Raw genomic sequence first — 19,210 nt, 5'->3', positions numbered from 1 at the left:
ATTTGTTTATAGATTTACAACGATTACGGAAAATATTTTAATATTAAAACAGTTTGTATTAAATATGAAAGCTATAAGTTTAATAATTTTATGATTAGTGTATACCTAATGTGTATTGCCTATACCTATACCTATACTTATACTGTATTAAATATCCAATCAATAAAATTACATAATTATCAAATAATTAATGAGAAATAATGAATTAAATGCTATTATATTAAAGTAATACTACTGTATATACAGTATTAATATTAATATTAAATAATATGTGTTTGACTGCCATCTGATGTGTTTAACAGTCGTAAGAATAAGTGACGCAAATCTGTACTGTATTTTGATTGATGTGTAAAAAGGCGTCAAACCTGTTGTTTGTATGAATTCAATCATTTTGTATACCTTTTCAATACATATACGTTGTGTTTGTTGTGTAGTGAATGTGGTTATCATTCAAATGCATTATACGTTTACTTACATTATGTATACATAACTATAGCTATAATAACAAGTTTTTTAGTTGTTTTGTAAACTCATTTGCTGTTGTGTTTGACTTTTAATTTATTTATATTTCATATTATTTTTATTTTATTACTCGACTTACAATTATTTATAATATTAACAGTATTATTACAATTATTATTATTTATTCAGTTATTAATAATATTAAGTTATTTTTAGATCAAAACGTTGTTTAATAAATGCAATTTATTATTTAATTTTTAATGTTTATATGTAGACAATCGATAAATAAGGTATTTATAAATATTAATAAATAATATTTATATTACTATAAAAATATTTACGTTGAAAAAGTTTTAATATAAATAAAAGTATCAAATTTATATAATCTAATGTGTGTTTGTGAAAATTAATACATTATCAAAATATAAAGTATATTGTTATTATACAAATGTATGTGTAATATGATAATACAAAATAATTTGGTAAGTTTTATTTGAATTACTAGTTATACCATAAATTTTATATATAAGTTATTTTTTTATAAATTGTTGAAATAAACATATCCTATGCAACAAGTGTTCAAACAATTGTGGGCTAAATGAAGGACTTATTGTTAGTTTATATTTATATATATAGCATATGATTGTCTCATTGTTTGCCACTTATGTTTCATATACCTTGTATTGCAATATTATGTTTTGAATGATAATATATCAAAATTTATGATATAAGCTGGTAATAAATAAGCAAAATAAGCATCATCATTTTATTATTTGTTTAAAACAAATGTTATAAATAAAAGCCGATAATATATGTGTAGTAATAATCAATGTTTTGTGATTGTCTTTTCATTTATTGTCGGTATAAATAAATGGCCCCAAAGTGTAGGTGTTTTGTGTCGTTAATGTTATGCAATGTAAGCGTTTTAAGAGTAAAACCAGTTTTTCGGTTGTCTTTTATTATTATTATTATTATACTATCTATTTGTAGACAAACTTTGTGTTTATGCCAGTGATTATGATTTATAATTTTAATTACAAGTCAAAGCACTTTGCAAACAATTTATAAAATAAATTAATGAATTATAGCAATGCCTCAAATATGGGCATAAAATTTGCAACTCATATACTTTACTACTGTTTTAATGGTCCGGAGTTTAGTCATACATATCTAATTTATCCAAACATTAGACATCCCTGGTTAGGGCCACCCGGTATTGAATTGATGACTATTTTTATTTATTTATCAGGTATTGAAATTTGTTTAAAGGCTGAACCAAAACAAATATCTATTGAATGATATTATATGGGATTCATAGGGAGTCTCGAGAAATGTTGTGAATCACAGTAATGATCAAAGAAATCATTATTTTTTGGCTAAACTCAAATAAAAAGCGTTTCCTCTGTAAAGCAAATGTTTAGTTAAAAACAGTTTTACGCCTCAAAAACTTATATCTATTTTTAAATAATTTAACCAATAATAATAATAATATGTTTTATATTATGTGATGTTTTTAAAAAATGAGAAGAAAAAAGAAAGATTTGTAAAAATAGTTTTGAATATTATATAAGTTTAATGTATTGATATATTTAGGGAATGTATGTACAGTATTAGGAGTGCCTTTAGTTTAAAATTTAAAAAAATAGATATAATGACAGTTTGTTTTGTAACGATGACAGTATTAAGTCTACTGTATTATACAGCATTATATTAATAAAAATGTTTGTTAAAGTTGTGATCATAAATATTTATATGATATTTAAAATATAGTTCATTTCACTATTGATGACTTTTTATGTTTAAAAAGTTTATCGTGAGAATAGTTTAAAATACAAATTGTTAGTTTACGGTAAAATGTCATATAATATGTCAATCAAATGAGATTTAATTTTCATGTGTTTTATATTTGATAGTGTTAACTATATTATTAGTTTTGATTTTATAGTTATTAAGTCAATTAGGAATTTAATAACAACAACATATGTTTTCCAACTTTACGATACAAGCAAATCAAATCGTAAGCATTTTGATATCAAATATTTTAGGGTCTATTGTCAATAAGCTATTGATATTTTCTAATCTTATTTGTTAATTTTTAGTTAAGCTAAATAATCAATCATATTTATTAGCAGGTATTTTTATTAAGATAATATTAACAATAATATCATGAAAATAACTGCTACACAATGTTTTTAGTTTATAATATGTTGGCCACCGGTTATACCACTCATCATTTTAGATTCCCTATCGTCAACACTTAATATTAAATTTATATTTTGTATAAATTAAAGTATATTAACTATAAATAACATGATAGATAATAACTATAGATAACTTTATAATTAGAAAAATAATGATGAAGTTAACTGTATACATGATATACAGCATAATCGATGAAAATGTATAAAAATTTATACATTTAAATTAAGATGATCTTGTAATTTGTCTTTTAACATGTCTTTTAAGTAAATTTTGCTTATTTTTATTAGTTTTATATTTTACACCAGTATTATAGTTAGCAATATACTGTAGTCAAATAAATTATACGCTATTTGTTATTTCATTGAAGACACAAACAAGAGGGGCTATTATTGACTATTAAAAAATAATTATAAATATGATTTTCTGAGTTTTATATTATAATATATTATAAATTCAATTGTCTGGAAGTATATACTTATATATAAGTTGTATTGACATAAAATACTTGTTGATTAATCAGTAAATAGGAATTTAACAAATTATTGATATATATTTATCATTATATTTCTATGGCAATCATAGCAACTAAGATATAATAATTTGCTGACAGTTAGTGACCTATTATTAATTTTTATATGTTTCAAATATTAATTATTATTTTTTAACATTTATTATAGAAAATAATAATTAACTATTTATATCAATATTTAAATTATATTACTAATATATGTATTGTCTACCAATTGTTTAGGGAATGATTGTATTTTGTGTATAATTGTATGTTTGTTTGCCAACTGTGCACTTAATTGATCCCAACATTGGTGTGTTAGTCATGATGTCCTCCAAAAGTGCAGTAAATGGTTTGAATTCATGTAAATGCTGTCCGTATGGCTTTCATATCGATACAGATTTTGTCAACTATACTGAAGTACTTTTGACAGCCCTTTATGGCAATCCATCTGATAAGCGATTGTCCCAAACCTTGCGCTGTCGGACCACAAACTCATTTCGCCGAAAAATAACTTCTGCTTTTTCCACACTAAACTCCAGTTCCACCCGAAGCGCAGTCACCGATGCATTCCTATCGTATTGTGATTATAATTATAACAACATTTCAGGCTATCGTCTCAATGGTCATCACAAAGAACTCAATGGACATCACAACAAACAAGAAAGACAGTCACCAAAAGATAATTTTTCATTAGACAAAGACTCTATCAATTCGTTGATCAATGACTACAGTCTGGGAGATGTGGTCGACGAGTTTGAAGAGACATATAATGAGTCTCATAGAAGATTATCCAATGCTTCCGATAACGTCAATGATAATGAATTTATAAAAAAGTCAATAAATATGAGTGATATGAATGTGGAGAGACCAGCCTCACCACCGGCATCACCGGCACCGTCATCATGTGCTTCCTCTAATATATCACGAGTTGTTTTGTCGCAAATTCGCGATCAAATGGCACTTAGTTTAGCTCGAGTTCGGGAACTTGAAAATCAGGTCAAATTGATACCTAATTTAAAACAAAAAGTTATTATTTTAAGAGAAGAAAAGAAAATATTGATTAAAAAATTAAAAGAAGATTTAAATGATGACAATGTTTTTAATCATCACAAAGATATGATTCGTGTCAAGCAATTAGAAAATAGTGGTCTTATAACACCAACAATGAAGAGACGGAAATTCCTATTGAAATCAGAGTCTGATAGTGAAGATGACGAGTTTGACGACATTTGGATACGATCTTCACCTCCGCCATCAAAATTGGTTTCTTCAAAAAACATAAGACTTGAAACACTAAATGAAAATCAAACTGATTTATCAAACAAAGTACAACAGAAATCAGAAATGATAAACGTTTCAACAAATACAGAGAAAATCTCATTTAACCGAACAACTGTTGAGGTGTCAACAAATACTGATGAGATCCCTGAGCGAGATATTAGATTAAGTTTTGATATTTTAAATTCAATATCAATAGAACCTGAAATAATGATTGAAAATATTACACCACAACCTAAAGTAACCAAACGATCAATTGGTATCTCAACCAGTTTGGCACCGAGTCTTCCCCGAAATGGTCGCAGAAGTGTTGCTATCGAGACGGATCTCAAGGCATGCGATACAGTGAGCATTCAAGAAATAGAGGCCCAGAAACCAGCGATGGTCTCATGGGGTACTGATCCGATTCGTGTGATTTATGCTAACAATCAAATACAAGTGTCGCCCAAATGCTGTGATGTCAGCACTAAAACCGATGTTCCGGTTGTTAAAAATGTTAGTGTAGTCTGTAATTCATGGGATTTTGGTTCAAAAGTCAATTGGACTCAAACCGACAAAAAGACTTTTATTAGTAAATCAATTCAATGCATACAAAACTGTCAGAAATGTGAACTAAAACAAACTGAAACTATAGGTGTCGGAGATAATAATGTATACGGAATGTTGACGAGTGATAAATCAGTTACCACTGACCGACCAACTACTTTGGATAGCAATCTTAGAGCTGGATCTCCTGTTTATCCTCCAGTTTCGAGGGCCAGTTCAATACAAAGCATAAGATTGTGTGATAAATGTAATGAAACTATTACTTCTGTAGCTAAAGATGTTATAAGCGGTCCTCAAGAGAAAATGTCGAGTCCTATACTTCAGAGTCGTATCCCAAGACCTATACAAAGTACCGGATCTCTAGAAAGGAGGTCTGTTAACGACAAAATTATTGAAGAGTCACCAAATGAAATACTAGTTTACAAGAATCCAAGTTTAAGCGTCGGCTCGAGTCCTATTAAATCTAATCCTCCGTTTAATTTCAAGAACTTATCTTCAAAGCCACCAATTAAAAGATCAGATGTTTTAAGTCCTAAAACATCTCAAGCGTTGAAAATTCTTGACGATGTCTTTACAATATCAGAATCTGATGAGTCTGAAGATGAAAGCGGCTCTTCATCTGAGGGAACCTATGAAGTGGAGACGGGAGCCGTTGCTAAGGTCAGGGAGAGAGTAGAGCCGTCTAAAGAAATAAAAGCAGCTCTTAAAGTGCTTAACGATAATCTTATTAAACCTGAAAAGACAAACAAATCTGCTTTAGTGAGTTTGATAGAAGTTTTTTACTGTTTTTATAATATTTATGTAATTTTTTAATTTTTAATTATTTAGAACAAGAGTTTAGAAATCATAGAAAAAGAGTGGTTCAAAGTGGCCGCCGATAAAGAATCGGATTCACATACAGTTGAAGACTATATCGACTGTTTTGAGACATATTCAAAGCATTTACTTAATCGTGTCGTCAATTTGGATGACAAGAGCGGTAATACAGCCATTCATTACGCGATATCTCTCAATAACTTTGATATCGTGTCTGTACTCCTCGACTCTAAAGTTTGTGACGTAAATAAAACAAATAAGGTTTGAATAATTAGACAGTTATTGAATTTTTTGATTGTTTTATTTTTTATAATAATTTTATATATCATTGTAAAGGCTGGATATACGGCAACAATGTTGGTCTCGCTGTCCAAAGTAGAGAATGACACACAAAAGGCAGTTATTAGACGTCTTTTTCAATTAGGAGACGTTAACATCAAAGCTAAACAAGTGAAACATTTATTTATTATACAAAATATTTATTATAATCTAATTATTATTTTGATGTAAAGAACGGTCAAACGGCGCTAATGTTGGCCGCAAGTCACGGGCAGTTCTTTACCTGTAAGATATTACTTGAATGCGGAGCAGCTATTAATCTACAAGACAACGATGGCTCGACAGCTCTTATGTGTGCCGCAGAACACGGACATACAGATGCTGTTAGACTATTGTTGTCTCATCCAGACTGTGATCCAACTATTGTGGACAACGATGACGCCACAGCTCTTCATATAGCAATGTCCAACAATCACAATGATATCGGACTTATGTTATACGCGTCTACTTCGATGCTAAGCCGTGGGTCATCACCGTATGCTTCTCTGCGAAAGACACAATCAAAAGCTATAGCGGCTAGTCTTCGACGTACCGGTTCATTCAATTACGGTCACTCACGTGTTACGCCGCATACGTTTCAATTAGCGCCGTCACCGCCGCCGCGATCAAGACATTCCTCCACATCAACCAATAAATAAACAAAAAATCAATAAAAGTCATTATAATATAATAATAACTTTTTAAGTGCCTCTACTTTTAACATTTAACTAATTATGAGCACTAATTTAATTTTAATTTTGGTCCAATTTTACCAATAATTATACCTGTATTTTACTTTATTCATAAGTTTTTTTTTGATTGTAAATCAATTAATGTATTATTTTATTATACAATTTTTTACATAAGTTATATATTTTTATTTTAAAATTAACGACTATTTATATTAGTTTATAATTAATGTTATTATATTTACTATTATTAGCTAACAATTGTGTGATTAGATTTATAAAGTGATTAATATTTTTTTTGAAAGTCATTAAAAATTGACAACAAAATGATTGTTTGTTTCATTAAAATATATTAAGATTTTTTAAATTTTAAATGTTTATAAAATTTATATTGAATAATGATACTCTATAATAGGATAAATGCAATATATTTCAGAACTTAATACAGTATTAAACACTCATAAAAATGTGGCAAATTTTGGTAATTAAAATATTAATTTTTTAATAATAAACTGCCATCGTTTGCCAAAATTCATGATAGTAATAAATTTTAATTTAGATATAAAAATAAGTAAATAACAAAATTGTTATTTATTTTACCTATGTTTACTAAAAAATTATTTAGATATACCATATAATTATGCTATAAATTAATCTGACTATTTTATTGCAATGGTTTTATTCATAAAATAATTAAATACGTTTATAAGTTATAACTACAGTATACTTATAGTATATTAAATATTAAATTTAGTTATTTATAAAAATATTCTTAGATTTACTATTATTTATATACAATATATTACTATAAATTATAGTCTATAATTGAAGATTATTTATTTAATCAAAACATTTAACTATACATTTAGTAAATTCACATATTTATTGATTTGGCAGTCGCTTTGTAATAAATTTTATGGCATAAACATTATTTTTATATAAATAATTTTATTGCATAGTATAAAACTAATAGTAATTTTTTTTGCGTTGATGTACTTTTTTGAATTAACTATCATTAACTTAATGATTAATTTTTCTAATCCAGTCTTTGAAAAAATCCAAATCTGATACCAAAAAGTGTGTGAATTACAAACTAAGTTAATTGCTTTCAAATTAATACACTAATAATGATATATTGTCGTCATGTGTAACATGATTTCATATAGAGTTATACTATTTTACTTAAATTTTTCTTTAGGAAAATTTCTCATTAAAAGTGATATAACATTGAGTTTTATATCACGAAATTATTGATTCATTTAGGAGTTAAATGAATGAAAAAATTAATATAATTTTTAAATACAAACTTAATGCTGTATTTGTCAAAAAATATTAATCACAACTCTTTTTTGTTTCTTTTTTGTGTTAATACATTAAAAGAAGTGTTAGACTCAAGAAAAAAACGATTAATATTTATTGAATATTGTAATCAATAAAAATCACGAACTTTTTTGTTTAATTAATTGAAACATAAATTGCAAAATAAATATATTTTATAAGAGTTACCTTATATTAAACTGACTCTTAGGACGGGTAGTTGTGGCTCAGTTTGTTAATACAGTATATACAGTATTATACTTACTGTATGCTTATTACAGTATAATCATAATATAGATTAAGTAAAGATTTTTCTAAAGCTTTATAAAAATTTATTAATTTAACTGAATTTCGTAACACATAGATAAGTACAATATTTTTTAATATTAAGCTAAATAAATACAATTTATTTATTTAGAAAAAAATATATGATTTATTCATTAACAAGTCCAACATATTATGTAATATATATATTATATGAATTACTATTGGAAAGACGAATATTAATTATTTTGGAAATTTTATAATAAGTAATTTTTAGTGAATTTCAATTACATTACAAAAGAAAATAATTCAATGTTTTTCAAACAAGTTATGAATAGTTGACAATAGATGATATGTTATATTATAGCAATTATATGCATAATTAAATTACTATTAAAAATACTAATGTTTTTAATATTTGTATGATATATGTAAATGATTATCAAAATATATTTGTATAGCTATTATAATAAATAGATTAAAAAATTGCTATTAAGTTATTAATTCGATACTAAAAATGTATAAATATATTATATATATGAATATATATATAAATTACTATATATTACATAATATTTTATTGTATTTTATAGGAATATTGCAAATTTACACCTGTATTTGACAAATAACGTGTGGAAATACAGTACAACCCTTTTTACAATATCTTTAATTGCTTTTTAAGTATCTGATTGAACTTTCCAAATACATTATTATTAATATTCATTTATATTTTATATTATAAGTTTATTTGTATATATTTAAATAACCAATCAATAAATTATACACCTGCTAAATATAAACTAACGCAAAATAATTACTATTAATATTATTCAATGCAAATATCAATTGGTTATTAACTATAGAAATAAATTTCGGATAACTTGAAACAGCTTTTATGAGTGGATAACTCATAATAGTTATAAATAGTTATAAATATTAATGAGAAAAATAATTATTATAATTAAAATGTCGCTAAAATTATTGTTTTCAATGTCCGGTAAAATTATTTTTTAAAATCATTAAAAATATTTTAATCTTTCAAAAACTTATTAGAATGTTTAATAATATAATGTCAAACATTGATTTTTTATTTTTACTTTTTTTACTTAAACATATATTACTTAAGTTTTGGTTTAAGTTTGTTAACTTGAAATATTTGTGTATTATTATTGTTTTGTTATACAAATTGTTTTTTTTCAATAGAGTTGTGATTGGATGACAGATCATAATCTTATAAAATGTTTAGTTTGTGGTTAAATACTATTGTTTAAAAAACTTTAATTGCAATCAATTAATGAATATAATTTAAAAGATATATATTTTTTTGATTATAAAGTTATGATAAGTCATTTCTAATATTTTAATTATTTAATGCAAACTTTTATAGGCAAATTACTATTGTTGAATACAATTGGCCTCTAATTTAAATAAATGTTTTTAAAATTACATTTAACTAATATTTAAAATAATTTTCATGGGGTGGTCTTTAATAAACAAAAATTCAAAGTTACTTAATTACATAATACAAGTAATTTGGTAATTGACATGAAATTGATCATATGATCATGGTCAATTCAATATATACAGATTAGTTGTATAATAACTCCCAATTTTGTTTCAATGAAAAATCACTGTATTTTCTCATAGTTTCCCACATAATGTTTATATTTAAGTACAACAAACAACAAAAATAATAACATTATCTCTTTGAGATTCAATGCATATTCATTAGCAATAATTTAATGTCTAAGTAAATCCTGAACAAAGTTAGGCATAACTTATAGCATATCAATATTGTTGAGCAAAACAGAGAGAGAGAGAGAGAGAGAGAGAGAGAGAGAGAGAGAGAGAGAGAGAGAGAGAGAGAGAGAGAGAGGATCGTGTGATCAGTAATGAGAGGAAAATATTGAAAACCATAGGAGTGGGCAAACATTTTTGGCTTATTTTTTAAGCAAAACCTATATTTTTATGACCACTTCTTCAAACCCTAAAACTAAAAACTCATTAATCATATTGAAGGCCACAAAATAGATTTTTAATGTTTAGACCATTTGTTTGTAGGACTGAGTGCACGCTTCATACATATTGAGCTTATGTATGGTTGTGTCAGTTCACTCAACTCTCATAAAGCTTATCAATCTTTAAAAACAATATTATATACAGTGTATTAAAACGGGCCCCAAAAAACCTAACCCTTTTAATTGCTAATCAAAAATCACAACTAATATAATGAACAAATCGTTACATAAAAATAGGACTAATATAAGGCACATATTATATAAAATATCACTACAATCTATACAAATAGTTTTACTCCTTTTGCTTATTATATAATATAATAAAATTCCCCCAAAAATGAGGCACACTTTCTATAATATAAAATAAGAAAACTTCTTAAAAATGACTATTTATTAATTGAAAGATTGCAAAGTGTTGTGGAGTTTAAAATTAATTATTTAATAACAATACATTTACATATTTTAAAAGTTATTTTTAAAATAAAAATATGTATCACACATTAATAATAAGTTGAATTATTACAAAACTTTAATTAAAATAATTAAACTAATATTTTAACTTTAAAATATATATTTAATTATTTTATAAAAAAATAATAAGGAAATATATAAACATTTAAAAAAATAATTTATATGATTTATATAGATTGTACTTTTAAGTAATTCATATAATACTAACATTTTTGAGACAATTAATTAATTAATTAATTAATATATATTCAGAAAAACCCTATATTTTCAATAATAAAAATATAGTTATTCTAAAAAATGAAATAAAATATATTATAAATAAAGTCAAATCATTTAAGAGACTATTAATTAAAGACTAGCCTTACTGTGCAATTGAGATAAATAATTGTGAGTACAAGCCCTGAATACCTGTATGACTCTTATGCCATATAACTTATTAGATATATGTTATATAATTAAACATTTGTTATAAACATAATCTATATTATATATTATATAACTAAACGCAGTTTAACCATTATGATTATAATTAAGTAGTTAAAAAATAATCTAAATTTTATTTTTTAATAATTATTTTTTTCTGTTAATTCCTTAATTAAGAATTATTTATTAAATGAGGTTTAATCTGTTTTTATAAAAGTATGGATATAAAGGCGCAGATTAAACAATGGGTGTCTTAATTGAAAATTTAGTTTCATTTATCCTCTTATATTACAGGATATTGTGTGATATTATGTCTGTTCATAATTGGTCAATAAATAAATGTTAAATAAAAATTATAAATAACTTAAGAATTTTATACGTTTATGGAAAGTTTTGCATAAAAATATTTATAGTTATAAAAATATTATATAATATAAAATGTTAGGCTTAAAAAATAAGTAAAAATGCTTTTTTTTGCTAATTTTTTGAATCCTAATTGTGTGATGATTACAGAAGAAGACTATTTAATTTTACCGACACCGGGAGGGGATCAAGATTTTGAAGGATCAGTAGACTGTTTTTGCTTTTGCAGACAAAACAACCCATTATATCGGATTCAGACATTAATTTTGAATATTTAATTTTGTTTTTTAAGTTGATAAACAATTTTCAATTGCAAATGCATTTATCAAATTAAATAGAAATCTATATGAAATATTAAGCATTCATTAGAAAATGGCTTTGAAATTAATTAAGATATGAATATACAATATATACTGTATAATGCATTATCCTTTTTACTAAAGGTATATACAGGTATTATATACTGTATAATCATAAAATTTAATGATTACTCGCATAATAATCTAAATTTTAAAATAATAAATAAAATAACTCATTTAAATAGCAAAGTAAATTGCTTTTATTTTTAATTGCATTCAATTATTTAAGAGTTTTTGTAAATTTTTAATTGCTGTAATTGAAATGGTTTTGCAAACTTATTTGATTTATTTATTTAATAAAAAAATTTAAATTAGAGACTGAATGAAAATCACATTAATTTTTTTATAAATTATGCTTTAGTATAAATATACAAATATAAAAAACATAATATAAACTTATTTTTTTATATTACTTAAGGATTATATGGAACTCAATAAAGACATTTTGTTTCAATTTTTTATTTAATGAAGTTTTATATTTGCTTTTTATCAACAAATAAAATCTATATAGTCTATCGGCTAATGGCTTAATTAAGTTATAAAAATAATTTTTTTAATACATAACTATTATAGTTTGAGATTTTTATATAGATTTCATATTATATGAGTTTTTTCTATAAAAGATGTTATTATAAACATTGAATGATTTTCTTGAAATACGAGTTCATAAATCAATTAAAGAACAAATAAATGCAAATAATGTGAACTTCAATACAAACAACAATTTTATTGCAATTCAAATATTATTTACACAATTTTATGGTTATTATATTTTTTATATAAATAAATTTTATTGTCTTATTGATTAAAATTAAAACATTAAATTTTAAAATTATGTCTTGAAATAAAAGTAATTTTGAGAGACGAGTCATTATCAAAGTTTTGCCAAATAAAATATATACAAACATATAGGATAATAATTTGTAAGATATTTTTAGTGTTTTGAAAATAAAATTTCAATATTTTTAAATTCATTTTACTGTAAATTTAAAATTATACATAATATATATCATATAATAACAATTTTTGTGGTACAGGTCTTTAAAATCATTAATTATTTAGAGAATGATATTAATTACCGATTCAGTGGCAGTCAAGCAATTTTATGCTCAAATATAACATTAAATTAAATATATAAATCATAACTACTATATTTGATTTATCATAAATATATGTTAAAGCATTTGAGTTCAATATATCGTAAGATTTTATTATAAATAGAAAATATAGTAATTTCAACATACATATGATAAATAAACATAAATAATAACTTTTATGTATTTCATTATTGAAATTATATTTTTTATTTAATACATAAAATTGGTCCAAATATTGATATAATTTAAGGTTTGTTTAAAGATATTTTAGTTTATGAGACACACCTTTTTGCTAAAATCATTGATTTACAAAACTATATTTAAATTTATGTAAAAACACAAGAAAACAATGCCGTAAACGTCAAACAATTTTTGAAGTCATCTTCAAAAAAAAAAGACAAGATTGTCTGACCGTTTATTAAGGCGTTTATTATATGACATACAATACCAGGAGGTTATCTACCAGTGATTAAAGACAACTCAAGAAATGTTTGTAAAGATTGAAGGCAGTGATGACACCCCACAGGGTATGCCTTTCCTCTGCAGACAATGTTGTCTCACATTTCCATATTGAAGCCAATGTTTGCATCCCATCCTATTTAATTCACAACTTTATAGTATATTTGTAGAGTATAACTAATTTTATTAATTATTTTTCAATTAAGTTCACAGTTTTTCAAATATCGTTTATTATAAATTATAATGTAAGAGAAAAATCAATTCTAAATGTTAAACAAACAAATGTTAATTAAAACAAGTTTTATGATATTTCTAAAATGATTTTTAAATTTTTGAATGAACACTGGTGTGTGTGTGTGTGTGTGTGTGTGTGTGTGTGTGTGTGTGTGTGTGTGTGTGTGTGTTTGGGACATATTTTTTTGTTGGTGATCCCCAACATTTCTATATATGTGATCCAAACATAAAGGAAACTCCAGCTGTGATGATATATACGGTTGAGTTATGGTGTTGTATGTGTTTGGAGACTGTTATGGGCTCTTTAAAAACCATACCAAACACATTGCTATTGTCTCTATTAAAGTATAAATACTTATACTATTTAATATTATACTATAGTATTGTACTGTATTATGTGTATTGAATGCTAAATGAAAAACTAATGTTAGTTTTAGCAGAATTTATCTAATTGTCTGCATTTATGAAAATCATTTTATTATAGACTTTATAATTCAATACATTGAAGCAATTCATTGCACATACTATTTGACTCAACAATAATGTTTGGGAAAATAAATATCTGTAATGAAAGGCGCAAACAATTTATCGCATGAATATCTATTTATTAATTTTAGTAAACCATGAGAGAGAATGAGAGAGAGAGAGAGAGAGAGAGAGAGAGAGAGAGAGAGAGAGAGAGAGAGAGAGAGAGAGAGAGAGAGAGAGAGAGAGAGAGAGAGAGAGAGAGAGAGAGAGAGAGAGAGAGAGAGAGAGAGGTTGTAGTTCTCACATCGGTATATAAAACATACCGTACTTTTAATTGTGTGAAAGTTTTATAATAGTGTATTAACAGACAAATTCAATGCATGATTCACATGGAGACCCAATCTCTTAGTTTTGTGAATCCAATGCCTAACGATAAATGAATGTCACGTTTGTTGTATGCTTTTCAATGAATTTTATTTTTTGAATAATTTTTTAGAGATAGTAGAGTGAAAGCGGTGTTTGGCTTTATATATATAAAACAAGAACAGCAGCTCTAATGTTAATATTATTAAATCAATTTAATATTTTTTTCCTATTAAACAAAAAAAAACATTGAATACCTTTTTTCCAATCATTTCGTAAATTGATTTTATATGAAATATCACGAAAACTGATTCAAAAAAATAGAAAACAAAACAAAATAGCTATAACTAAACATATTTTGGCTTTTATGATATAATATATAGAATATAACTTTTAATATTTTAATAAATATTAATATAATCTTTTAGTGGTTTTATTATTTATTTACAATACTATTATTATTATTATTACGATTATTATGATAAGTTGCATCAAAAATTATAATATTAATATAACGTTCATTTAAATTAAGATATATCAAAAAACATTTTATTACAACACTTATAGTCATTAAAAATGTGCTCACTATACTGTATTTAAAAATAAATTTGAATATATTTTACTATTTACATTATATTTTTTTATTGAATATAATTTATAGTTTAAATAACATTTAATATTTCATGTAATTATAGTTTATTAAGTATTTAATAATATAATGTTTATTGAGAAATCATTAGAAACAACTATTGGCAATAATCGGGTCTAAGTCTAGCATAAAGTCTGGCATATTTTGCGTGATCTAAGGGGTGGTTCCTATAGTATGTCAAGAGTTGTGACGGTTTCCATACTTTATTTAAAAATTCCGGTCAAATAAAGGCATTCAATAAATACATTGTATGAAACACACGATTTTCTATGTTAGCAGTAGTTTATGTTTTAAATATAATGCAAATTTTCGTCAATTATTAACTATACTTTTTAAAGCACATAAACACACACACATACACACACACACACACACACACACACACACACACACAGTCTGTGCCCTGTGGCAATTACTGGTACTGTATCTGCCATACAATTACTGATTATAATATATGCTTACTATAAAGTATACTACGGTTTTGAGGTTTGTTTTTAAATGTATATTTAATATAATAATATAAATTTAATATATATGAAAATCTAAATCATTAGCCCAACAGTTGATCACGTTTTGCATCCGATTTGTTTGAGACACGACTTAAAAATTACAAATATTTTATAGGGCTCTCAATTCAATTAGATTTGCATTGTATTTCATTTATATTATTAAAAACTTTCTATAAATATGTCCTTCAATTGAAAGCATAAAAATAATTTAAGAATTTAAAATTGATTTCTTTTTTTTATTCAAACCATAAGATATAGACTTAAGGTCTCCTACCAGACCTTTGGCACATTGTATTGCTCTAACAAAACACTAATATCTTTGACTCCCGGAGATAGCAATCCTCAGCAACTATTCAGCACTCAATCTCCGTATTAAATACACACCACTTGTAGTCATGTAATAACCATTTCAATGGTAATACTTTTTTATGAGATTCATTGTTGAATTAATATATACACAACAAGTGTAGAATAAAAAGCTCTTTTAGTGTTTATATATAAAACAATTTTTTATTTTTAATACATTTTTATACTATTGTAAAAAATGTTAAATAAAATAGTAAATCAAGTCTTGGGTCTCAATTAATTGTTATCAAAATAATTCAAAATTCGTTACAAAACAAAATCTGTTTCTTTTGAAATATTGTGTTAAACTCACGCATTGGACACACCTTTTACATGAGACTCTCAATCAAAGTAATACACAAACACTTATTTGATATATCAAACAATCGGATAAAACATCAAATTGTATCCCATTGTTGTTGTATTGCAAAAGATAATAATTATAGTTTCCATACTATCTTAACAATTTTTGCCGACTATTTCAAGATTTTTGACCAGAATTTTACTTATATTTAATTAATATAAACATCATTTGTTTGAATGACTTAAATAAGTAGAGTTTGCAAAAAAAGAGAAATTTATGGAAAGTTTCTAAAAGAAATTTCTGACAATGGGATCCCATATTAATTTTGTTGTCTCGATATTTGTTATTTTGAAACAATTCATTATAATTATAAATATTAACTAAATTTTATTATTAGTATTTGAATTAATATTCAAAGTAAAAAAATAATTCATTTAATTACATTAAACTAAAAAATATAAATCTAGTTAAAAATATAGTTAAGAGACTATAATTGAATCTATTGGAGTAATAATTGTTTATTTAAATACAACATTAAGTAACTTTTTTATATGTAATATTACTATATATAAATATATCATATATAAAATTATATATTATTTATATTAAACTAAATTTGCTATAAATTTTTTCGCGTACTATGTTTTTAATGGATTTTCGAAACGTGACATTTGATCACTTTATAGATTTAATACATTATATATAAATTTTTTATTATATAAAATAATGTATTATAAAAACTAAATAATTAAATAAAATTGTTTCCTAATTATCAGTTACTTTAAAATTATTAAACTCATGATTTACTTCTATAAGTATACAATATTAATATATGGAGATAAAAATATTTTCAAATATTTAATGGAAAAGAGTTGTGTGAGTCAAGTGGTTATTATAGCAGTTAAGACATTGAAATTATGAATCTATAAAATAAAAACTACAGTAAATACTGTATATTGCAAAGTCTTATCTCACATTTTCTCTATCTCTTTACTCTCTAAATGACATACAAATATAAATCAAAGTCTATCATAATATGACATTTCATCTCAACTTTATCTCCATTCAAGCAAATACTAAACGTTATGACATGAAAGCGCCTTAAAGACAGCGGGAATACTACCGTTTGTACGGCAGACCACCCAAAGCTGTGGCACTTGTGGCTCTCAAATACAAACATTCTCTGACCCACAATAGCTCCCACTCCCCAATCATTTACTGTACTTGAGTTTCATTGTATATATAAATTACATTATTGTTACTATAAATAATAATTATTTGAGACAATAGTTTATTGGTATTTAGTTTAATTTCACATTTGACTTTATAAGAAAATTGTTTACTAAACACTTGTATTAAAATTATATGCAATACTGTAGATATCCGTAACATAAAAGATCAATAAATTTATGTTTGTCTGACCAACAAATCATTGAAAAACCTTAAAATTATTGCTATTTTAACTGAAAATTTAAAGGAATTTCAATTTTATCTTATTTTACAACCTCTTAGAGTATCTCCTTTTTTGAGCAATTTTTAGTCTCAGTGACTGTAAAGCACATGGAGTTTGACTGAAGGAAATAACACATAAATAGCTTTAAAAAATGTTGGTTTCCTATTGTGGACCGACTGTGTCTGTAATGATTACTTCAAAAATAAAACTTATTCACATTTGTTGTGTAAAATGTTTGTATTATTACATAAAAAATTATTTTTACAAAAAATTCTCACCTGTTTTTAGAAATAGTCAATTGAAACACATTTATTGCACTATTTATAGACACTTTCTGTTTCATTCATTTATTTTATTTATTGTATACTTTTTTATTTTTGTGGATATATTGAATGGCCAATAAATATTAACACTGACACAAATTATATTTGAAAATTACAAATAATATATATATTTATAAATCACTATACAATGAGATTCAATATACTTTTGCAAATCAATATAACTAAGTAATTGGTTTCAATTGCTGTGCATTTTTACAATTTATTGAATATTTATTTTTCTCACACAACCCTACATTGCCTTTATTTACTGCATTCATGTTACGATAGATATGAGAAAATGTTTTTATTGACCAATTATTGTATATCGTATTCCTATATATATAAAAATTCTATACATATTCATAAAGATATTGTCACAAAAATGGATCTATTAATTAAATACTGTAAATGAAACCATAAAAAATTGAATAAATTCATTGGCAGCTGTAATGTAATAAATTGGTCTCAAAATAAACACTACATCTGTTTATAGATGAGATTCATATTATTGTTAACAATATGTGAATAATAATTGTAATTATAATTCAAAGGCACGAACTTTTTAAGTTTATACTCTGCGTCCACTTTTCGGGCAATTGTTTAATGAAAAACATATAATTCATAGCATTTTAAAATACACACCTTTTTCATGAGCAATACTGAGCTAACAGTTGTCTTGAAAAAAACCATTGAATCCTTACTGAAAAACAAAAGTATAAATATTAACGAAGACCTATCATAAGCAATGAAAAGCAAAACTGATTTAATTTATAAGTTTTTGATAGAAAAGCGAAACCCATTCCTAAAGGGCTTCTCAAGTGATAAGATTGTCTGCTCTCCGCCCAATACTTTGCGCACATAAATGTTATTTAAGAAACAAAAAAATATATTCAAATTTATCAAAAGATAGTTTTTAATTTTATTTTTAATGAATCTTTTATCTCTAAAGTCGAGCCCAGAATAACGAGT

The 19,210-nt window shown here is 24.7% G+C and overlaps 1 protein-coding gene across 1 annotated transcript; it reads left to right on the top strand.

Annotated features, from left to right (window-relative positions):
- The first annotated feature begins 925 nt into the window (after positions 1-925).
- Positions 926-6,915, top strand: LOC128958925 (KN motif and ankyrin repeat domain-containing protein 2-like). The gene is made up of 5 exons (XM_054304888.1): positions 926-944; positions 3,416-5,758; positions 5,828-6,076; positions 6,152-6,265; positions 6,328-6,915. Exons 2-5 carry the CDS (start codon positions 3,497-3,499, stop codon positions 6,790-6,792), a joined length of 3,090 nt encoding a protein of 1,029 aa, XP_054160863.1. The 5' UTR covers positions 926-944; positions 3,416-3,496; the 3' UTR covers positions 6,793-6,915.
- Positions 6,916-19,210: the final 12,295 nt, after the last annotated feature.

Source organism: Oppia nitens, unplaced genomic scaffold, assembly GCF_028296485.1.
Source record: "Oppia nitens isolate AA-2021 unplaced genomic scaffold, nextdenovo-longstitch-racon4-pilon3 scaffold3_pilon_pilon_pilon, whole genome shotgun sequence".
Taxonomy (NCBI): domain Eukaryota; kingdom Metazoa; phylum Arthropoda; class Arachnida; order Sarcoptiformes; family Oppiidae; genus Oppia; species Oppia nitens.
This window is presented reverse-complemented; position numbering and strand designations above follow the sequence as displayed.